We start from the raw sequence: 23,513 nt of genomic DNA, 5'->3' as shown, positions 1-23,513 counted from the left end.
GACGTTTTTGGCGCCCTTTTAGCTGTTTCCTGTTCCTGGATGTTGCAGCTCTGTTTCATAGCTCCTTAGAGGTGGTTCAGCGTTCTCTCCGGTGCGGCTGTATGGGGGTCCGGATCATTTTCTGACTTTGTTTCCGGCAGCAAGGAGGTCAGGTAGGCATCTCAGCAGAGCTTGCGGAGGTCTGGAGGTCGCCTGTTTTGTGGAGCTGTTGCTCTGTTTATTTTTGTGTCTTTGCATTCATTTTGTGAAAAATTGTTGCTGCAAGATATATTGTGCAGTTTATTTAAGGATTTTCTATTTTAAAAAAAAAAGTCTGTTTAAAATTTAAAGGGACAGTGACATGTTTTTGTTTCATTACAATTCTGATTTGAACTTAGAATTTTTAATTAAGGTTTTTTCCTTTAAAATAAGATAGACCAAGAGGCCCTGCAAGCTGTTGCTTGTTCTCTATGTTTAAATACTAATGTTGAGCCACCTATCCCTTTTTGTTCCTCTTGTATTGAGAGAACATTACATTACCGAGCCTTCATTGTCTAGGGCGGATGTTGTTCAGGAGTCTCCTGTTCAGACTAATCTGCAGCTTTCCCATTATACGTCCCAATCTTCTGCAGTGCCCTGTGTTTCGTCTCAGGTTGGTTTTTCCTTGCAGGATATGGCTACCCATATATCCTTTGCAGTATCTGAGGCTTTGTCTGCTTTTCCTATGTTACAAGGGAAGAGGAAGTATAAGGTTTCTTATTCTGTTGCAATTGTCTAGTGTTTCTTCTCATAAGTCTGAGGAGGAAGATACTTCAGTAGCATCTGAGGGTGAGATCTCGGATTCTGATAGTGTAAATCCTTCTGAACTTGAGGTTGTTTCCTTTAGGTTTAAGCTGGAGCACCTCCGTTTGTTACTCATGGAAGTTTTGGCTACCTTGGATGACTCTGAGGCGTCAGTCATGGTTATTCCTAAGAAATCTTTTAAACTTAATAAGTTTTTTTTGTTGTCACTTCCTCGGTGGAAGTTTTTCCTATACCAGACCGTGTTTCAGATATTATTGCACGAGAATGGGAGAAGCCTGGGATTCCTTTTTCCCCTTCTCCAATTTTTAGGAAGATGTTTCCTATTGCTGATTCTATTAAGGAATCTTGGCAGATGGTTCCTAAGGTGGAGGGAGCAGTTTCCAAGAGGACCACTATTCCTATTGAGGACAGCTGTTCCTTTAAAGATCCTATGGAAAAGAAGTTGGAAGCTTTGCTTAAAGATTTATGTTAATCAGGGGTATCAATGGCAACCGGCTGCATGTGTTTCTACGGTTACTAGTGTGACGGCATATTGGTTTGATGCATTGTCTGATTCTATTCAGCAAGATACTCCTCTTGAAGAAATTTAAAGATAGAATAAAGGCTTTGAAGTTGGCTAATTCCTTTATTGCAGATACTTGTCTACAGGTGAGAGCTAAAATTTCTGGTTTTGCCATTTTAGCTCGCAGAACTTTATGGTTAAAATCCTGGGCTGCGGATGTGTCCCCTAAATCTAAGCTTTTGTCTATTTCTTACAAGGGTAAGACCTTGTTTGGGCCAGGTTTGGCTGAGATTATTTCTGATTTTACAGGTGGGAAGGGGCATTCTCTTCCTCAGGATAAAAGAAATAAATAGAAGGGTCAAATCAGTCTTGGAATAAGGGGAAGCAGTGAAGAAAGCCGGTTGCTGACTCAAAATCAGCATGAAGGGTTTGCCCCTGATCTGGGAATGGATCTTGTGGGGGGCAGACTCTTTCTTCGCTTAAGCTTGGGTTCAAGATGTTCAGGATCCCTGGGTGGTAGATATCGTGTCCTAGAGTTACAAACTGGAGTTCAAGAATTTTCCTCCCAGAGGCAGGTTTTTTCTTCTCCAGGTTATATGTAAACCAGATAAAAGGAGAGCCGTTCTTACGTTGTGTTCAGAATCTTTCCGACATGGGAGTGATAGTTTCAGTTCCGGTTCAGGAACAGGGTCTGGGTTTTTATTCCAATCTCTTCATCATGCTCAAAAGGAGGGAACTTTCAGACCTATTTTAGATCTGAAGAATGTAAACAAGTTTCTCAGAGTTCAGTCTTTCAAGATGGAAACTATTAGTTCCATTCTTCCTTTGGTTCAGGAAGGTCCGTTCATGACCACAGTGGATCTAAAGGATGCGTATCTGCATATTCCCATTCTCGGGGATCATCACAGGTTCCTAAAATTTGCATTTCTAGACAAACATTTTAAGTTTGTAGCTCTTCCTTTTGGTCTGGCAACAGCTCCCAGAATTTTTTCAAAGGTCCTGGGAGCATTGTTGGCGGTGCTTCGATTGAAGGGTGTTGCAGTGGCTACTTATCTGGACGACATTCTAGTTCAGGCTCTCTTTTCAACTAGCAAGTTCCCACAGAGTTTTTGTTGTCTTTTCTGTGCTCCCACGGTTGGAAGGTGAATTTAGGAAAAAGTTCCTTAAGAAGAGTGGTATTTTTGGGGACCATTATAGATTCTCTAGAGATGAACATTTTTCTGACAGAAGCAAGAAAGTCAAAGATTTTCAATACGTGTCTTGCTCTTCAGTCCCTTCCTCTGCCGTCAGTGGCTCAATGCATGGAGATTATTGGTCTGATGGTTTCAGTCATGGACATCAGTTTGTTTGGTTCCATCTCAGACCTCTACAGTTATGCTTGATCAGGCAGTAGAACATGGATTATGCAGATCTATCTTCAAAGATTGTTCTAGATCAGATGTCCAGAGATTCTCTTTCATGGTGGTTGTCTCAGGATCTTCTTTCTCAGGGAACTTGCTTTCGCAGACCTGCCTGGGTGATTGTAACCACGGATGCCAGTTTGCTGGGCTGGGGTGCTGTCTGGGGTTCATTAAGGGCTCAGGGTCTATGGACTCGGGAGGTGTCGGTTCTTCCAATAAATGTTTTGAAACTGAGAGCAATTTTCAGTGCTCTTCTAGCCTGGCCTCAGCTAGCTTCAACCCAGTTTATCAGGTTTCAGTCAGACAACATAACGTCAGTGGCTTACATCAATCATCAGGGAGGAACTCTGAGTTCCTTGGCCATGACAGAGGTAGCCAAGATTATTCAGTGGGCAGAGATTCACAACTGTTGTCTGTCTTATCTATATTCCAGGGGTGGACAATTAGGAAGTGGATTTTCTGAGCAGGCAGACGTTTCATCCGGGAAAGTGGCAACTTCATCCAGAGGTATTTTCCAGCTTGATTCTCAGGTCAAAGGATCCTCAAAGGATCCTCAGGCTGTTCTGATAGATGCCCTGGCAGTTCCTTGGACTTTCAGTCTGGCATATGTTTTCCCTCCGTTTGCTCTTCTTCCTCGGATTATTGCTCGGGTCAAACAAGAGAGGGCATCAGTGATTCTCATTGCTCCGGCGTGGCCTCGCAGAATCTGGTTTGCAGATCTGGTTGAGATGTCTTCACTTCCACCTTGGCATCTTCCATTAAGGAAGGACCTTCGTCTTCTGCAGTGTCCCTGCCATCATCCAAATCTCGTTTCTCTGAAGCTGACTGCTTGGAGATTTAGCGCTTGATTCTTTCTAAGCTTGGCTTTTCTGAGTCAGTTATTGAGACTATGATTCAGGCTCGTAAGCCTGTGACTAGGAAGATTTTATTATAAGATTTGGAGTAAATATTTGTATTGGTGTGAATCCAAAGGCTACTCGTGGAGTAGTTAGGATTCCTAGGATTTTGTCTTTTCTCCAGGAGGGTTTGGAGAGAGGTTTATCTGCTAGTACCCTGAAGGGTCAAATTTCTGCTTTATCTATTTTATTGCACAAGCGCCTGGCGAATGTGCCAGATGTTCATTCTTTTTGTCAGGCCTTGGTTAGAATTCGGCCTGTGTTTAAGTCTACTACTCCACCTTGGAGTCTTAATTTGGTTCTTAGAGTCCTTCAACAGGCTCCGTTTGAACCTATGCATTCTTTGGATATTAAGATGTTTTCTTGGAAGGTTTTGTTTCTGGTGGCCATTTCTTTGGCTCAAAGAGTTTCAGAGCTTTCACCCTTACAGTATGAATTGCCTTTTCTTATTTTTTTTTTTTACTCTGATAAGGTAGTTCTGCGTACAGCCTTGGGTTTTCTTCCCAAGGTTGTTTCTGATAAACAAGATATTGTTCCTTTGTGTCCTAATCCTCCTCATAAGGAGCGTTTGCACAACCTGGATGTGGTTCATGCATTTAAATATTTGCAGGTGACTAAGGATTTTCGCCAGTCTTTGTTGTCTTTTCTGAGAAGCCTAAAGGTAAGAAAGCTACAGCTACTTCTCTTTCTTGTTGATTGAGTGTTATTCGCTTGGCATATGAGACTGCTGGTCAGCAGCCTCCTGAGAGAATCACGGCTCATTCCACGAGGGCTGTTTCATCTTCTTGGGCTTTCAAAAATGGAGCTTCTGTAGATCAGCTTTGCAAGGCTGCGACTTGGTCATCTTGGCATACTTTTTCTAAATTTTACAAATTTGATACTTTTGCTTCAGCAGAGGCTTCTTTTGGGAGGTTCTTCAAGCAGTGGTGCCTTCAGTTTAGGTTAACTGTCTTGTCCCTCCCTTATCATCCGTGTCCTCTAGCTTGGGTATTGGTTCCCAACAAAAATTAAAATGATCCGTGGACTCACCGTGTCATTAAAAATTAAACATAATTTATTCTTACCTGATAAATGTATTTATTTCCTACGGTGAGTCCATGGTCCGCCCTGTTTTTTAGACAGTTTGCTTTTCTATAAACTTCAGGCACCTCTGCACCTTAGATTACTTCCTTTCTCCTTTCCTTTTGGTCTAATGACTGGGGATTGTGGGTAGGGGGAGTGGTATTTAACAGCTTTTGCTGTGGTGCTCTTTGCCTCCTCCTTCTGGTCAGGAGTGATATTCCCAACTGTAATTAAGATGATCCGTGGACTCACTGTGTCAAGAAATAAATTTATCAGGTAAGAATAAAAAAAAAAATCTTCTTCTTGTGACTTTATTAAATCCATCAAAACCTTTTCTTTTTTAAATTTAAAGGTTTCATGACGTCTTCAAAACACTATCAGAAACTGAGGAGGGAAAGCTTCATATTTTAAGAGTGGTTTATGATGTTTGGAAAAACCACCCTCAGGTGAAGTTCTGTTTTTATCCATATGTAAAAAGGGTTAATTGCAGATGTGGTGTTGGTTGGGAACATAACTTCCAGTACGTGGCAGTTAATTTCTGGGAATGGGAGGTTAAGCGCTTGTGGGCAGTGGGCCAGCGGTGCTTTGCTACTGGAACATGTACAGGTGGTGCATTATGGGCGTGGCTTGTCAGTTCCTTAATCGGGACACAGAGGCTGCAGGTGGAAATGGACAACACCTCCAGATGAATATACAGCCAGTGATTTGATCCTACACATTTATGTCCTCATTTGCTCAACAGCTGTATCCCTTTTTGCAGTGACACGAGTACAATTTTTGAGTACAATTTTTATTTATATATATATATATATATATATATATATATATATATATATATATATATATTTTATTTTATTTTTTTATTTATTTTTTTCATATAATTGGCAAGAGTCCATGAGCTAGTGACGTATGGGATATACAATCCTACCAGGAGGGGCAAAGTTTCCCAAACCTCAAATGCCTATAAATACACCCCTCACCACACCCACAATTCAGTTTTACAAATTTTGCCTCCTATGGAGGTGGTGAAGTAAGTTTGTGCTAAGATTTCTACGTTGACATGCGCTTCTCAGCTTTTTTTGAAGCCCGATTCCTCTCAGAGTACAGCGAATGTGAGAGGGACGTGAAGAGAGTATCACTCATTGAATGCAATGATTTCCCTAACGGGGGTCTATTTCATAGGTTCTCTATCGGTCGTAGAGATTCATCTCCTACCTCCCTTTTCAGATCGACGATATACTCTCATATACCATTACCTCTACTGATAACTGTTTCAGTACTGGTTTGGCTATCTGTGGATGGGTGTCTTTTTTGGTAAGTATGTTTATTACTTAAGACACCCCAGCTATGGTCTGGCACTTTATGCATTTATATAAAGTTCTAAATATATGTATTGTACTTATATTTGCCATGAGTCGGGTTCATGTATTTCCTTGTGCAGACTGTCAGTTTCATATTTAGTTAAGAAATATTTTTCTAACCTGGGGTTTAGTCTTTTTTTCAATTGACTACTTCAAATTGCGGGCAGTACTAGGCCCGCGGGTGCGCCAAATGCTAGACTTTATTGCGTCATTTTTGGCGCAAGAATTTTTTGGCATGAAAAGTACGTCCGTTGCCGCAAGTTCGTCATTTCCGGCGTTGTAGTTGACGCCGAAGCCTTACACGGTTGGGTCGTTAGTGACGCAAGTGTGTCATTTCCGGATATTGTTGGCGACAAAAAAATTTCAGTTACGTTGTGCGTCATACTTGGCGCCAAATTTTTTCATTCATTTAATACCCCATTGCTATTTGCCTCTTGCCTTTTTTTCTATGTCAGAGGGCTATGCTGTTTGCATTTTTTTTCCCATTCCTGAAACTCATATAAGGAAATTGACAAATTTTGCTTTATATGTTTTTTATTTTACATTTTGCAAGATGTCTCAATCTGATCCTGCCTCAGAAGCATCTGTTGGAACTTTGCTGCCTGATGTTGGTTCTACTAAGTGCATTATATTTCCGAATGTCATTTGTGAAATAAATGTGATAAAGAAAACAAAACAAAGAAGTAAAAAAGAAAAATAAAAGAATAAAAAGTTCATAAATTGGTTTGTAAGGATATATTCGCTTTCCTCGAAGTTTCCAGCTTTTTGTAGTCTTCAGTTCATTCTCAAAAGAAAAGAAACAAGATATACAACATAGCGTAATTCTGTAACCACCTTTGGGGAAAATTTGACACACTTGTTCACGAGTGATTACTCACATTTGATGGAGCCAATCCAAGCTCAGGGTAATGCGCACACCTACTTTATACTGGTAGGTAAACGGTTTCTCTCACGCAAATATTATAAAATATCGTATTTATTAAAAACATATATATATATGTATATATAAAAGCGTCACAAATGCACAACTGACACCATAAACAGAGGATTGGTGAGCAATAGTGCACACGTTATTACTCAGAAGAGCAGTCCCAAACACTGGATGGATGCGGATAGAAAAGCAGAAGCTTAACCGCTAACCGTCCGCACTTAGTTACCAGTAGGAATGGCTCCTCCCCCAGGTGTATAGGCAGATGAAAAGACGCGATAGTGAGATTAACAATAACAATTCCGACGTACGTTTCGCTAGATCAGTGCATTTGTGACGCTTTTATATATGTTTTTAATATATACGATATTTTATAATATTTGCATGAGAGAAACTCACTTCTGCTAGAAGAATTTCTGAGCTTTCTGCTCTATCTTGTGAATCTCCTTTTCTGATTTTTCATCAGGATAAGGCGGTTTTGCGGACTTCATTTAAATTTTTTCCTAAGGTTGTGATTCTAACATTAGTAGAGAATTTGTTGTCCCTTCCTTGTGTCCTCCTAATCCTAAGAATTCTTTGGAAAGATCCTTACATTCTTTGGATGTGGTGAGAGCTTTGAAATATTATATTGAAGCTACTAAAGATTTCAGGAAGACTTCTAGTCTATTTGTTATATTTTCTGGTCCCAGGAAAGGTCAGAAAACTTCTGCTATTTCCTTGGTTTCTTGGTTAAAGCTTTTGATTCTTCAAGCTTATTGGAGTTGGGTCAGGCCCCGCCTCAGAGAATTACAGCTCATTCTACTAGATCAGTCTCCACTTCGTGGGCTTTTAAGAATGAAGCTTCAGTTGATCAGATTTGCAAAGCGGCAACTTGGTCTTCTTTACATACATTTACTAAATTCTACAGTTTTTGATGTTTTTGCTTCTTTAGAAGCGGTTTTTGGTAGAAAAGTTCTTCAGGCAGCTATTTCAGTTTGATTCTTCTGCTGATGTTTTAAGTTTTTCTTGACATTTAAAGAATAAACTTATATTTTGGGTTGTGGCTTATTTTTTCGGCGGAAAATGGCTGTTTATTTTTATCCCTCCCTCTCTAGTGACTCTTGCGTTGAGTTCCACATCTTGGGTATTGATATCCCATACGTCACTAGCACATGGACTCTTGCCAATTACATGAAAGAAAATATAATTTATGTAAGAATTTACCTGATAAATTCATTTCTTTCATATTGGCTAGAGTCCATGAGGCCCACCCTTTTTTATGGTGGTTATGATTTTTTTGTATAAATCACAATTATTTCCAAATTCCTTTGTTGATGCTTTTTACTCCTTTCTTTATCACCCCACTACTTGGCTATTCGTTAAACTGAATTGTGGGTGTGGTGAGGGGTGTATTTATAGGCATTTGAGGTTTGGGAAACTTTGCCCCTCCTGGTAGGATTGTATATCCCATACGTCACTAGCTCATGGACTCTTGCCAATTACATGAAAGAGAGACCACTTTTTTCATATGTTATTTGTGTTGCCATTTTCTTCTATTTCAAGAGTGCTGAATTCCCAGTCTTTGATGGGGTTTTATTGTAAACCTCTTCCTCTTCTTTACAGTTGATAAATATTTAAAGGGTCTGCACCATATTAACTAATTGTTGAGCATCTCATTAAACTTTTATATGAGTTGGTTTTTTGTGTGTATGAAAAAAAATTTTTTATACACCTGCAACACTATATAAATTATAGCAGTTCTCCATCCACTTTCTTTAAAAAAAAAAAAAATTATTTATATATATATATATATATATATATATATATATATATATATATATATATATATATTTCTTCTGTTATGTGTGATCAGTCCACGGGTCATCATTACTTCTGGGATATAACTCCTCCCCAACAGGAAATGCAAGAGGATTCACCCAGCAGAGCTGCATATAGCTCCTCCCCTCTACGTCAGTCCCAGTCATTCTCTTGCACCCAACGACTAGATAGGATGTGTGAGAGGACTATGGTGATTATACTTAGTTTTTATGACTTCAATCAAAAGTTTGTTATTTTACAATAGCACCGGAGCGTGTTATTACTTCTCTGGCAGAGTTTGAGGAAGAATCTGCCAGAGTTTTTTACTATGATTTTAACCGGAGTTGTTAAGATCATATTGCTGTTCTCGGCCATCTGAGGGAGGTAAAGGCTTCAGATCAGGGGACAGCGGGCAGATGAATCTGCATTGAGGTATGTAGCAGTTTTTATTTTCTGAATGGAATTGATGAGAAAATCCTGCCATACCGTTAAAATGACATGTATGTATACACTTCAGTATTCTGGGGATGGTATTTCACCGGAACTACTCTGTTAAAGGTCACTAATCCTTTTAATAACTATTTATCATGTTAAACGTTTTTGCTGGAATGTAGAATCGTTTACATTGCTGAGGTACTGTGTGAATAAATATTTGGGCATTATTTTCCACTTGGCAGCCTTTTTTGCTTTTATTTGTGACAGTTTCGTTTCTCTTCACTGCTGTGTGGGAGAGGGAGGGGCCGTTTTTGGCGCTCTTTGCTACGCATCAAAAAATTCCAGTCAGTTACTTTTATATTTCCTGCATGATCCGGTTCATCTCTGACAGATCTCAGGGGTCTTCAAACTTCTTTGAAGGGAGGTAAATTCTCTCAGCAGAGCTGTGAGAATTCTTATAGTGACTGTGAATAAAAACGTTGCTTTGTATTTTTTATGTCAAATTTAATTATTGTTATTTTACTAATGGGAACAAACCTTTGCTAAAAGTTGTGTTGTTTTAAAGTTTGATGCTATAACTGTTTTTCAGTTCATTATTTCAACTGTCATTTAATCGTTTAGTACCTCTTTGAGGCACAGTACGTTTTTGCTAAAAAAAGATTATAACCAAGTTGTAAGTTTTTTTGCTAGTGTGTTAAACATGTCTGACTCAGAGGAAGATATCTGTGTCATTTGTTCCAATGCCAAGGTGGAGCCCAATAGAAATTTATGTACTAACTGTATTGATGCTACTTTAAATAAAAGTCAATCTGTACAATGTGAACAAATTTCACCAAACAGCGAGGGGAGAGTTATGCCGACTAACTCGCCTCACGCGGCAGTACCTGCATCTCCCGCCCGGGAGGTGCGTGATATTTTGGCGCCTAGTACATCTGGGCGGCCATTACAGATAACATTACAAGATATGGCTACTGTTATGACTGAAGTTTTGTCTAAATTACCAGAACTAAGAGGCAAGCGTGATCACTCTGGGGTGAGAACAGAGTGCGCTGACAATGCTAGGGCCATGTCTGATACTGCGTCACAGCTCGCAGAGCATGAGGACGGAGAGCTTCATTCTGTGGGTGACGGTTCTGATCCAAACAGATTGGACTCAGATATTTCAAATTTTAAATTTAAATTGGAGAACCTCCGTGTATTACTAGGGGAGGTCTTAGCAGCTCTCAACGATTGTAACACCGTTGCAATACCAGAGAAACTGTGCAGGTTGGATAAATACTTTGCGGTACCGGCGAGTACTGAAGTTTTTCCTATACCTAAGAGACTAACTGAAATTGTTACTAAGGAGTGGGATAGACCCGGTGTGCCGTTCTCACCCCCTCCAATATTTAGAAAGATGTTTCCAATAGACGCCACCACTCGGGACTTATGGCAAACGGTCCCCAAGGTGGAGGGAGCAGTTTCTACTTTAGCTAAGCGTACCACTATCCCGGTGGAGGATAGCTGTGCTTTCTCAGATCCAATGGATAAAAAATTAGAGGGTTACCTTAAGAAAATGTTTGTTCAACAAGGTTTTATATTGCAACCCCTTGCATGTATCGCGCCTATTACGGCTGCGGCAGCATTTTGGATTGAGTCGCTGGAAGAGAACCTTAGTTCATCTACGCTAGACGACATTACGGACAGGCTTAGAGTCCTTAAACTAGCTAATTCTTTCATTTCGGAGGCCGTAGTACATTTAACCAAACTTACGGCTAAGAACTCAGGATTCGCCATACAGGCACGTAGGGCGCTGTGGCTAAAATCCTGGTCAGCAGATGTTACTTCTAAGTCCAAATTACTTAATATACCTTTCAAGGGGCAGTCTTTATTTGGGCCCGGTTTGAAAGAAATTATCGCTGACATTACAGGAGGTAAGGGCCACGCCCTACCCCAAGACAAAGCCAAAGCTAAGGCTAGACAGTCTAATTTTCGTCCCTTTCGGAATTTCAAAACAGGAGCAGCATCAACCTCCACTGCACCAAAACAGGAAGGAGCTGTTGCTCGTTACAGGCAAGGCTGGAAGCCTAACCAGGCCTGGAACAAGAGCAAGCAGGCCAGGAAACCTGCTGCTGCCCCAAAGACAGCATGAATCGAGAGCCCCCGATCCGGGACCGGATCTAGTGGGGGGCAGACTCTCTCTCTTCGCCCAGGCCTGGGCAAGAGATGTTCAGGATCCCTGGGCACTAGAGATCATATCTCAGGGATACCTTCTAGACTTCAAATTATCTCCCCCAAGAGGGAGATTTCATCTGTCAAGGTTGTCAACAAACCAGATAAAGAAAGAAGCGTTTCTACGCTGCGTACAAGATCTGTTATTAATGGGAGTGATCCATCCGGTTCCGCGGTCGGAACAAGGACAAGGGTTCTACTCAAACCTGTTTGTGGTTCCCAAAAAAGAGGGAACTTTCAGGCCAATCTTAGATTTAAAGATTCTAAACAAATTCCTAAGAGTTCCATCGTTCAAAATGGAAACTATTCGGACAATTTTACCCATGATCCAAGAGGGTCAGTACATGACCACTGTGGATTTAAAGGATGCTTACCTTCACATTCCGATCCACAAAGATCATCACCGGTACCTAAGGTTTGCCTTCTTAGACAGGCACTACCAGTTTGTAGCTCTTCCATTCGGATTGGCTACGGCTCCAAGAATCTTCACAAAGGTTCTGGGTGCCCTTCTGGCGGTACTAAGACCGCGAGGGATTTCGGTAGCTCCGTACCTAGACGACATTCTAATACAAGCTTCAAGCTTTCAAACTGCCAAGTCTCATACAGAGTTAGTTCTGGCATTTCTAAGGTCGCATGGATGGAAAGTGAACGAAAAGAAGAGTTCTCTCTTTCCTCTCACAAGAGTTCCATTCTTGGGGACTCTTATAGATTCTGTAGAAATGAAGATTTACCTGACAGAAGACAGGTTAACAAAGCTTCAAAATGCATGCCGTGTCCTTCATTCCATTCAACACCCGTCAGTAGCTCAATGCATGGAGGTGATCGGCTTAATGGTAGCGGCAATGGACATAGTACCTTTTGCACGCCTACATCTCAGACCGCTGCAATTATGCATGCTAAGTCAGTGGAATGGGGATTACTCAGATTTGTCCCCTACTCTGAATCTAAATCAAGAGACCAGAAATTCTCTTCTATGGTGGCTTTATCGGCCACACCTGTCCAGGGGGATGCCATTCAGCAGGCCAGACTGGACAATTGTAACAACAGACGCCAGCCTACTAGGTTGGGGCGCTGTCTGGAATTCTCTGAAGGCTCAGGGACTATGGAATCAGGAGGAGAGTCTCCTGCCAATAAACATTCTGGAATTGAGAGCGGTTCTCAATGCCCTTCTGGCTTGGCCCCAGTTAACAACTCGGGGGTTCATCAGGTTTCAGTCGGACAACATCACGACTGTAGCTTACATCAACCATCAGGGAGGGACAAGAAGCTCCCTAGCAATGATGGAAGTATCAAAGATAATTCGCTGGGCAGAGTCTCACTCTTGCCACCTGTCAGCAATCCACATCCCGGGAGTGGAGAACTGGGAGGCGGATTTCTTGAGTCGCCAGACTTTTCATCCGGGGGAGTGGGAACTTCATCCGGAGGTCTTTGCCCAAATACTTCGACGTTGGGGCAAACCAGAGATAGATCTCATGGCGTCTCGCCAGAACGCCAAACTTCCTCGCTACGGGTCCAGATCCAGGGATCCGGAAGCAGTTCTGATAGATGCTTTGACAGCACCTTGGAACTTCGGGATGGCTTATGTGTTTCCACCCTTCCCGCTGCTTCCTCGATTGATTGCCAAAATCAAACAGGAGAGAGCATCAGTAATTCTAATAGCACCTGCATGGCCACGCAGGACTTGGTATGCAGATCTAGTGGACATGTCATCCTGTCCGCCTTGGTCTCTACCTCTAAGACAGGACCTTCTGATACAGGGTCCATTCAAACATCAAAATCTAACTTCTCTGAAGCTGACTGCTTGGAAATTGAACGCTTGATTTTATCAAAACGTGGTTTTTCTGAGTCGGTTATTGATACCCTGATTCAGGCTAGGAAGCCTGTTACCAGAAGGATTTACCATAAAATATGGCGGAAATACCTATACTGGTGCGAATCCAAAGGTTACTCCTGGAGTAAGGTTAGGATCGCTAGGATATTGTCTTTTCTACAAGAAGGCTTAGAAAAGGGTTTATCAGCTAGCTCATTAAAGGGACAGATTTCAGCTCTGTCCATCTTGTTACACAGGCGTCTGTCAGAAGATCCAGACGTCCAGGCCTTTTGTCAGGCTCTAGCTAGGATCAAGCCTGTGTTTAAGGCTGTTGCTCCGCCATGGAGTTTAAACTTAGTTCTTAACGTTTTACAGGGTGTTCCGTTTGAACCCCTTCATTCCATTGATATAAAATTGTTATCTTGGAAAGTTCTGTTTTTAATGGCTATTTCCTCGGCTCGAAGAGTTTCTGAGTTATCAGCCTTACATTGTGATTCCCCTTATCTGATTTTTCACTCAGACAAGGTAGTTCTGCGTACTAAACCTGGGTTCTTACCTAAGGTAGTCACTAACAGGAACATCAATCAAGAGATTGTTGTTCCATCCCTGTGTCCAAATCCTTCTTCAAAGAAGGAACGTCTTCTACACAATCTGGATGTAGTTCGTGCCCTCAAGTTCTACTTGCAGGCAACTAAAGATTTTCGCCAAACTTCTTCCCTGTTTGTCGTTTATTCTGGACAGAGGAGAGGTCAAAAAGCTTCTGCTACCTCTCTCTCTTTTTGGCTTCGTAGCATAATACGTTTAGCCTATGAGACTGCTGGACAGCAGCCTCCTGAAAGAATTACAGCCCACTCCACTAGAGCTGTGGCTTCCACTTGGGCCTTTAAGAATGAGGCCTCTGTTGAACAGATTTGCAAGGCTGCAACTTGGTCTTCGCTTCATACTTTTTCCAAATTTTACAAATTTGACACTTTTGCTTCTTCGGAGGCTATTTTTGGGAGAAAGGTTCTTCAGGCAGTGGTTCCTTCTGTATAATGAGCCTGCCTATCCCTCCCGTCATCCGTGTACTTTTGCTTTGGTATTGGTATCCCAGAAGTAATGATGACCCGTGGACTGATCACACATAACAGAAGAAAACATAATTTATGCTTACCTGATAAATTCCTTTCTTCTGTTGTGTGATCAGTCCACGGCCCGCCCTGTTTTAAGGCAGGTAAATATTTTTTAAATTATACTCCAGTCACCACTTCACCCTTGGTTACTCCTTTCTCGTTGATTCTTGGTCGAATGACTGGGACTGACGTAGAGGGGAGGAGCTATATGCAGCTCTGCTGGGTGAATCCTCTTGCATTTCCTGTTGGGGAGGAGTTATATCCCAGAAGTAATGATGACCCGTGGACTGATCACACAACAGAAGAAAGGAATTTATCAGGTAAGCATAAATTATGTTATATATATATATATATATATATATATATATTTATTTATTTTTTTTAAAGAAAGTGGATGGAGAACTGCTATAATTTATATAGTGTTGCAGGTGTATAAAAAAATTTTTTTCATACACACAAAAAACCAACTCATATAAAAGTTTAATGAGATGCTCAACAATTAGTTAATATGGTGCAGACCCGTTAAATATTTATCAACTGTGAGGAAGAGGTTTACAATAAAACCCCATCAAAGACTGGGAATTCAGCACTCTTTTGAAATAGAAGAAAATGGCAACACAAATAACATATGAAAAAAGTGGTCTTTCTTTCATGTAATTGGCAAGAGTCCATGAGCTAGTGACGTATGGGATATACAATCCTACCAGGAGGGGCAAAGTTTCCCAAACCTCAAATGCCTAGGATATCTTGTGTTAGTAAATGTATCCCTCTGTCAACTGCACCCATCTAGTGTAAATCCCAACAGATGATTAAGTTGGAGTGGAAGCAAAGTAACCAATACAGTATTGGCACAAAACAAAGATGCAGGAGGATCTGTACTACATAGTTTGTGAGCCTAAGCGAGTATACTCTTTCTGGAAGTTGTCCCAAGGGATATTGACATCACTCTTATGATACATGCAGGGGATTATTTGCTCCAACAGTAAAAGTCCTTTTTTACCAAATGGAAGGGAGAGTGGTGAAGCCCGGCAGCAATCGGGTGTAGTCGACAGAGGGATACAGACATACACACGTTGTATCCTCCTGCATCTTTGTTTTGTGCCAATACTGTATTGATTACTTTGCTTCCACTCCAACTTAATCATCTGTTGGGATTTACACTAGATGGGTGCAGTTGACATAGGGATACATTTACTAACACAAGATATCCTCCTGCATTCTCGTCTGTTACTATAACTTTTCCATGCTGCAACACTAATACTTACGCTTCAAGCGCCTAACCATCTGTTTCATATCCATGTATGCTCTGAATCAAGATGTTCAGTATAACCAGTTACAAAACCTACCCATGGTTATAAAGGACGTTAGACTAAACGGTCTTTCTGTAGATATCAATTTGGTTTTCAAATTTTTATATCATATTTGTCTTCTATGTTGGTTTTGATATCATTGCAATACCCGCTATACAGCTCCACACAATATACCCTATATACGTGTAGATATTTATAGTGAATCTAGGCTATGCCATGATAAGCGTAGAATGAATATACTGATGTGTGTTAGCTAATCTATACCCACATTACGGATATGGGTGTCTATGCACATATGTATTAACTCCTATGCTCAGTTCTATTAAAACCTGCTCAGGTCTGCACATATTGTGTGCCTAGACAGCTCTATTATCTACAGTATTATCTTATACTTGGGTACAATTGCAATATACTTAATTTTTTAATGAATGTCTTTTCACATGGACCGGTCCTAATATATTTTTGTTAACATGTATATATTGGATATTATATATTTCATGGTTTTAACATAGTATTTACAACATCCATTTGTTTGGATGCTGTCTTTTTATGGGCCTGCGCTCAGCACAGTGTGAGAATAAAAATACCACTTTTTTCATATGTTACTTGTGTTGTCATTTTCTTCTATTTCAAGAGCGCTGAATTACCAGTCTTTGGGGTTTTATTGTAAACCTTTTCCTCTTCTTTATTTACAACTGAGATATATATATATATATCTATCACAAACACAATAGAATAGTATATCTTTACACTAAAATGTCCCTTATAGTTTTTTCAAGTAAACACAGTTTGATATAATGTGCTCTGTAAGAAATACTATGGAGTATATTCTCATTGATCAAGCACATAATTTGTGTGATTCTGTTAAAATACCTATACCATGTTCACTAACACAATTACCTAATGTTTGGAAACTGCACTAAAAACCGATATATTGGGATTTACAAAGAAAACTCTGTAAAATGTGTATTTCTTTCCAATGGCATGGAGAGTCCACAAATCCATTCTAATTACTAGGGGGAATTCAACTCTTGGCCACCAGGAGGAGGCAAAGAACACCCCAGGAAAGCTTTATCCCTCACACTTCCCATAAACCCTCCAGTCATTCTTTGCCTTTGTACATCATAGGAAGTGTGCGAAGATGGTGTCTGAAGAAGATCAAGTATTTAATCCTTTAACGGCTAGTTTCCCTGCAAACAAGGATTGGAGCAATGCTGTGTCCATGTAATCCTCTTTAGTAACAGTTATGGTGGCTTTTAGCTGTTGATCGGTGAGGTAGTCCTTTTCCTCCAACAATTTATGCTAACCCCTATATAGAAAACCAGGGTTGGTTACTCTGCTTTTCTTTTATTCTCAGGTCCCTGCCAGCGGTCGGATGAGGCTGACAGACCAGGAGGTGTTGACTGCTCCACAGCATAGGACCCTGCAGGTTAAGTCCTTTCATATATATTTCACAGGATAGAAAATATTGTGGAAGGACTGGGATAATCAGGGGCCTATTGGGACCTGCTACCCTATCCTCTGTTTTTGGGATATGTTGCGGCTGAGCAGCTTTCTGCCAGGGACAACGATTTTGCCGCTTCCATGGAAGGGCAATTCTACAGATAAGCCCAGGCTTTATGGTGTGTCGGGAACTGGGTGTCATGGCGATTTTATCATTCCCACTTTCTATCCCAGCATAGTCTTTTGAGGTGCTTCTAATTGTAGGGTCACAGTATTTATTTGTGTTTGATGTACTGTTTATGGCAGAGTTATTGTGAGCGCATTATAGTAGTTGTGCAGGTTATGACCATTGGTGCTCAGGCTGTTATACTTGTCAGGTTTTCTCCTCCCACTGCTAATCGTGGCACTGAGACCGCTTCGTGTGATAGTGATTGCCACTCCATGTGGTTTTGTTTGGCTGTGTCCTGATTTTTTTGCATGGGTGCCTAAGAAGAACCGCCATTGTTTGCGGATGCAGTAGCGCCGCTCTGCTAGTTATGCAGTGGTGCGCTCAGTATTCTGAAGGTCCTTTTGTATATTAGGGATCTATTTATTAGGAATGTATGAGCATTTTCTGTTTCAGAGCCGTTAGTGTTGTGCTCTACACAGCTTAAGTAGTTTTCCTTTTGTTTGAGCGCATTTTAGATTAGCTCCTTAATGGAGTTTTCAGTGCACACATTATCTGAGCCTCTTTTAATCCGACTCAACATATTGCTTCATATAAAGGTTGCACTAAGAATTTCTGGTGGCAGTTCAATGTAAATGCATGCTCAATTTTTTATAGTCATGTATAAAGGTGCAATCCATTCTCTCTCATACTGAGTCTTTTCAACCTGTTTTTTCTATTGTGTAGTATACATATTTCTTGAGGTTCACTAATATGATCCGTTCATATTTTTTATATTTTATGTGTATGCAGAAAATTTTTCAATCTCTTTCATAGTGAGGAGATTACCGTGCTGTTATGGCAACATACTTTTGTATCATGCCATATGCTTCGTTATTTGAGTGACCTTAACCCTTTGAGTGCTAAGCACTTTCCCACCTGGATGCTAAGATAATTTTTTTTTTAACAATTTGTTTTTTAAAACTTTTTTTTTTTTTTTCTTCAAGACCCCCGAGACTTACACTATAGGTTAGGCTATTACCTTTCCAATGGTGGGTCTTGGGAGTCTGTAGCTGCTTAGATGCCTGAGATACTGGCTTCTAAGCAGCAATGCCCCCTGCTCCAATACTTAACATTGTTAAGTATAAATAAAGTTGTGCATGACGTCACCACGCAAAAGCCCTGGCGATGCCTGTCACTCTACAGGCACGATCGCCGGGGTAGGAGCAGGTGGGAGCCCCCAGATCTCCCTCAAGGTGGGAGAATGCTAGTGACGGCTCTGAGCCGTCATTAGCACCAGAGTGGGAAACTCTGTGACTGCTCAGAGCCATCATTAACACTCATAGGGTTAAAGGGACACTGAACCCACATTTTTCTTTCGTGGTTCAGATATATAGGGCTTATATTAATCGCTCTCATATTGAGGGGATTTTTCCTTATGTCTGATTTATGCATCATACTCAATTTCTTAGTGTTTTTAGGACACTCATATTTTTCTATGTTTTAGTTACAGGAATACAATATTAAAATCTTTTTCATATTGAGGTGATAATTACTAAATTGTCTGACATTCATTGTCCCTTATGACACATTTATACTTAATTTGTGCTCTTACGACACAAATAGGTTTATTTTTTCTTAACCTATGTTGATTAATGGATTCTATTTATATTTTCTCCTATTTTCGGATAGCCTTGTTGGTTCGTATTCAACTGCTAGGGCTGGATGTCCCTTTAATATCTGACATCTTATTGTAAGATGTTATATATAAATATATAATAATAATAAAAAAAAAAGATTTTAGTGATCTTGGCGCCCTAGGATGATTATTCAATATTTCTCTTGTTGAGGAAATTTTATCTTATGCCTGTGACATCTTGTATGGTCCAAGGTCATATGTATTGGAATCTATTTGGACTGTAGTAGTCTGATGGTTGGCTTAACTGACTAGCACTGCTACAATTCTTGCCCCTTGAATGTGTGTTCACATTCTTTCTTCTTATCTTTGTTAGATAGGATTCCATGATATTTTTCATACTAGAAGGTATCATGCCTAGGACTTTGCATCTTGTCCTATTTGTTCCTTTTTTTTTTTTAACTCAGTAGCTTGCATTTCTCTTCTGAGAATTTTGTATGCAAGTAGTCTTGGTGGTTTAATCACATATGTGATTGATCCAAGAAGGGTAATCTTTAGATCTGAACTACCTCGATACATTTCTAAGGTTTGTCCTAACTGTAGTCTGCAAGGGAGATGTAGCTTAGTTATTAGCTTCTCCGCTCTTGATGCAGAGTTTGTGGGTTTGAACCTAGGAAGCTCCTGCTCCCTCATCTGGCATTTGCTTCTGATGGAGTCCTTCCTTCCGGTCTGGCCAAGGCTCCCCAAGTTTTTTTTTTTTTTTTTTCTACAGCTCCTTTAGTGCACAGATTCTTCTGTGCTACCAATCAGAGAGAGCGTTTACTCAGTGACCAGGTCTCTAAGATTTGCGGTGGCGCTATGCCTGGAAGATTTCTTGGTTCTAGCGCCATCTCTTTATTAACTATTTCTAGATCTCATGGTAGGTGTCCCATGTTGGCTTAGTGGTAAGCTTTACTGCCTTCAAAGCTAAAGGTTAATAGTTTAATCCCCCTGAGGCTATGTGTTCCTCAATGTGTGTGTTCTAAATATCATTGCCTAAATCATGATTTGCAGGCTACTGAATTTGTGATTACTTTTCTTCATCTGAGATCTATATGGTATTCTTAGATTATGGATTGGATTCCACTGACTCCTCTCAGGGTTTTAGTCCTTTGCTTTTTGTCAAGAGACCATTACTATCCTGATGGGTCCGTAAGGACCATTTGCCTCAAGGTACTTGCCTTTTGAGACCATTTTGAGTTTGTCTTTGGATGTCAGCCTTTTGGCTGGGGAGTTCTTTGGGGTCCTTTAAGTGGGATTCTGTTCTTGGATGGCATCCGTCCTCCCTATAAATTATTTATAGTTGGATTGTATATCAATTCTCTGATAGCGTGGCTATCTTAATCAGTCCGGTTTGTCAGATTTCAGCAGTCTTAGTCTCTTCAGTGGCTTCTTCCTAAGGGAGGAACGAGATGGGCGGAGTCTCCTTCTGTTTATTTCCTATTCTCCAACCAGGTGTGAAAATTTTAGAAGCCGAGTACCTGAACAGGAAAAAACTTTTTTTCTAGGGAGTGGTAATCTTATCTGTCAGGTGGGGGATTCAGGAATTGGACCTGATGGCGTCTCATCTAAACGCCAAGCTTCCCAGGTATGGATCCAGATCAGGGGATCCACAAGCAGTTCTGGTGGACGCTCTAGCCGTTCCATGTGTGTTTGGCTTTTTTCCGGTTCCTCTGTTTGCTCTTCTTCTTGGGTAATAGTCGGTATCAAGCAGGAGCAGATTTAGAATATGAGTGCTCCAGTTTGGCCTTGCAGAATTCAGTTTGTAGGCCTGGTGAAGATGTCATCTCCCCTGTGGAATTTCAGCTGCGGAAGGACCTTCTTCTTTAGGATCTTTTTCTCTTCCAATCTAGTTTCTCTGAAGCGGATTGCATGGATTTTGATCGTCTAATCTTTTTTAGACTAGGTTTTTCTGTAAGGTTATGAACAACCTGATCCAGGTGCGTAGGCCAGTTCCTCGCAACATTTACCATTTTCTTTTCTGGTGCGAATCTCAGGGTTTTTCTCGGTATCAAGGGAGTTTCCTGTATTTTGTCCCTTCTCCAGGTGGGTCTGGAGAAGGGTTTGACATTCAATTCCCTATAAGGGCAGTTTTATGTTCTTCTGTCCTGTTTACAAGCGCTTATCTGACTTTCCAGTTGTTCATTCCTTTGTCCAGGCTCTTGTTAGCTCAGGCCTGCATTCTCTCCTGTTGCTCCGCCTAGGTGTTGAGTTTTACAGCAGGTTCTATTTGACCCCTTGCATTCTTTTGCTTTTGTTAGCTTTCCTTCTGCTCGTGGAGTCTCTGAACTATCAGCTCTACAATGTAATCGTCTTTCTCTTTTTAATGCGGATAGGGAGGTTCTTCGTACCAATTTGGGATTTCTTCCTAAGGTAGTTTTGGACCACACTATAATTAAGATTTTGCCGTTCCTTCTTGTGCCCCAATCCTTCTCAGTAAGATAGTCTGTTCTTAACTTGAATGTAGCGAGTGCTCTAACTCCCTATCTATAAGCTCCTTAGAATTTTCATCAATTCCCTGCCTTTTTTGTAGTATTTACTGGCAGACGTGAGGGCTGCGTCAACTTTTTTTTCTTCCTTTTTGGTTGAAGAGTGTAATTCAGTTGACTTAAGAGTCATCTGGGAAATAGTATACTGAGAGGATTAGGACTTATTCAGCTTGGGCTGTTTCTTCTTCCTGGGCCTTTAGAAATGAGGCTTCGGGGGAGCATTCTTGCAAGGCGACCCCTTGGTCCCAGCTACTTACGTTTTTCAAATTTTTGAACATTTGTTTTTTTGCATCTGCTGAGGCTTCCTTTAGGAGAAAGGTTCTTCAAGCGGGGGTGCCCTCAGTTTAAGTCCGCCTGTCTTGTTCTCCCTCCCTTTCTATTCTGTGTCCTCTAACTTTGGGTATTGGTTCCCACTAGTAATTAGAATGGATTCATGGATTCTCCATGCCATTGGAAAGAAAACAAAATTTATGCTTACCTGATAAATTATTTTCTTTCCTGGCATGGAGAGTACAAGACCCGCCATTGTATAAATTTAAGACGTTTTTTTATTTTGTTCTAAACTTCAGGCATCTCTATACCCTTTGCGTACTTTTCTCTTTCCATATTCCTTTGGCTGAATGACTGGGGGTTTATATGAAGTGTGAGCAATTCTTAAAGCTTTGCTGGGTTGTTCTTTGTCTCCTCCTGGTGGTCAGAAGTTGAATTACCACTAGTAATTAGAATGGATTTGTGGACTCTCCATGCCAGGAAAGAAAATAATTTATCACGTAATCATACATTTTGTTTTTGTCTCTTTAATATGACTGATTTCAATTGACTAAAAAAGCTGTTATGTTAGTTCTTTCACTGCATAGCCATTCTCATACATATATTTGTCGACCTTTTAGTGCAAGTTTTTTTGCTTAGCTCTACTAGATACACAATATGCAGCTCCATATCAATCCGGGGTTTAACCCACATTGCTCATTATTAAAGGGATACTGAACCCAAATTTGTTTTCTTTCGTGATTCAGATAGAGCAGGCAATTTTAAGCAACTTTCTAATTTACGCCTATTATCACATTTTCTTTATTCTCTTGGTATCTTTATTTGAAAAGCAAGAATGTAAGTTTAGATACCGGCCCATTTTTGGTGAACAACCTGGGTTGTCCTTACCAATAAACAAGTGCTGCCCAGAGGTCTGAACCAACATTGGGCTGGCACTTTAGCTTTAGATATTAGGAGTAAATAAGAAAGTTGTTTAAAATTGCATGCTCTATCTGAATTATAAAAGAAAAAATTTGGGTTTAGTAACCCTTTAATTGCATATTATTCTAGTCATTACATTTCATATATTCTATAGATATGCAAAACATTTGCAGTTCTGAAGCACATTTTACTGATATACTTTTACAGTTTTAATTCTTAGTTTTCAATTCTGAAATCTGTGTAATAGGGAAAGTCTCTGTTTTATGCAGTACATTTTAATTTTATTCCCAAACCTTTATTTCAGATGGTTGCAGTAATAATAGATAAGATGATACGAACACAAATTGTCGACTGTGCTGCAGTAGCAAACTGGATTTTCTCCCCTGAATTATCACATGACTTTACCAGGTGACTTTTTGCTTACATATGATGCAAAGGGTATATTTACTAATCTTTTCTTAATGTCTATTCAAAATTACATAAGCCATAAAACAAATTATAAACTGCATCAATATCAAGCAGAAAATGCTTCCTATACATAATTAATCTGTACAAGAACACACTATTTTTAAATACAAAACTGAACTCAAACCACCATAACGCCATGATCATCATCACGTTTTAATCACGTGAGTGGTCCACTTCATCATGTGTACTATTAGCAGAAAAACACCAGTATTAACTAGTATTGCCTTATGCTCATAGAGGTAACCATATTTAAGAATATACACTGTTATATTTGTGTTTCAAGAATGTAACCTTGTTATTTTTTTGTACTCTAAAGTGCATTTATTTTTCTTATCCACATACATCCTACAACAAAAGCAAAAATTATTAAAATTGGAAAAAAATTAAAAATAAAATATATATATATATATATATATATATATATATATACAAAATAACATTTTTTCTGGTTGTTTTTATTTATTTTTTAAAGTCTTTTCTACTTCCTGAGGGTTA

At 40.1% G+C, this 23,513-nt stretch overlaps 1 protein-coding gene across 1 annotated transcript in view; it reads left to right on the top strand.

The window, feature by feature from the left end:
• The window catches only part of NCBP1 (nuclear cap binding protein subunit 1), a 188,252-nt gene that overhangs the window by 152,552 nt on the left and 12,187 nt on the right, over window positions 1-23,513 (top strand). The window contains exons 18-19 of the mRNA XM_053702701.1: window positions 4,996-5,089; window positions 22,855-22,958. Coding sequence (XP_053558676.1) covers window positions 4,996-5,089; window positions 22,855-22,958 — 198 coding nt within the window. The remainder of the gene's footprint in view (window positions 1-4,995; window positions 5,090-22,854; window positions 22,959-23,513) is intronic.

This window comes from Bombina bombina, chromosome 2, assembly GCF_027579735.1.
Source record: "Bombina bombina isolate aBomBom1 chromosome 2, aBomBom1.pri, whole genome shotgun sequence".
NCBI classification, from domain to species: domain Eukaryota; kingdom Metazoa; phylum Chordata; class Amphibia; order Anura; family Bombinatoridae; genus Bombina; species Bombina bombina.
This window is presented reverse-complemented; position numbering and strand designations above follow the sequence as displayed.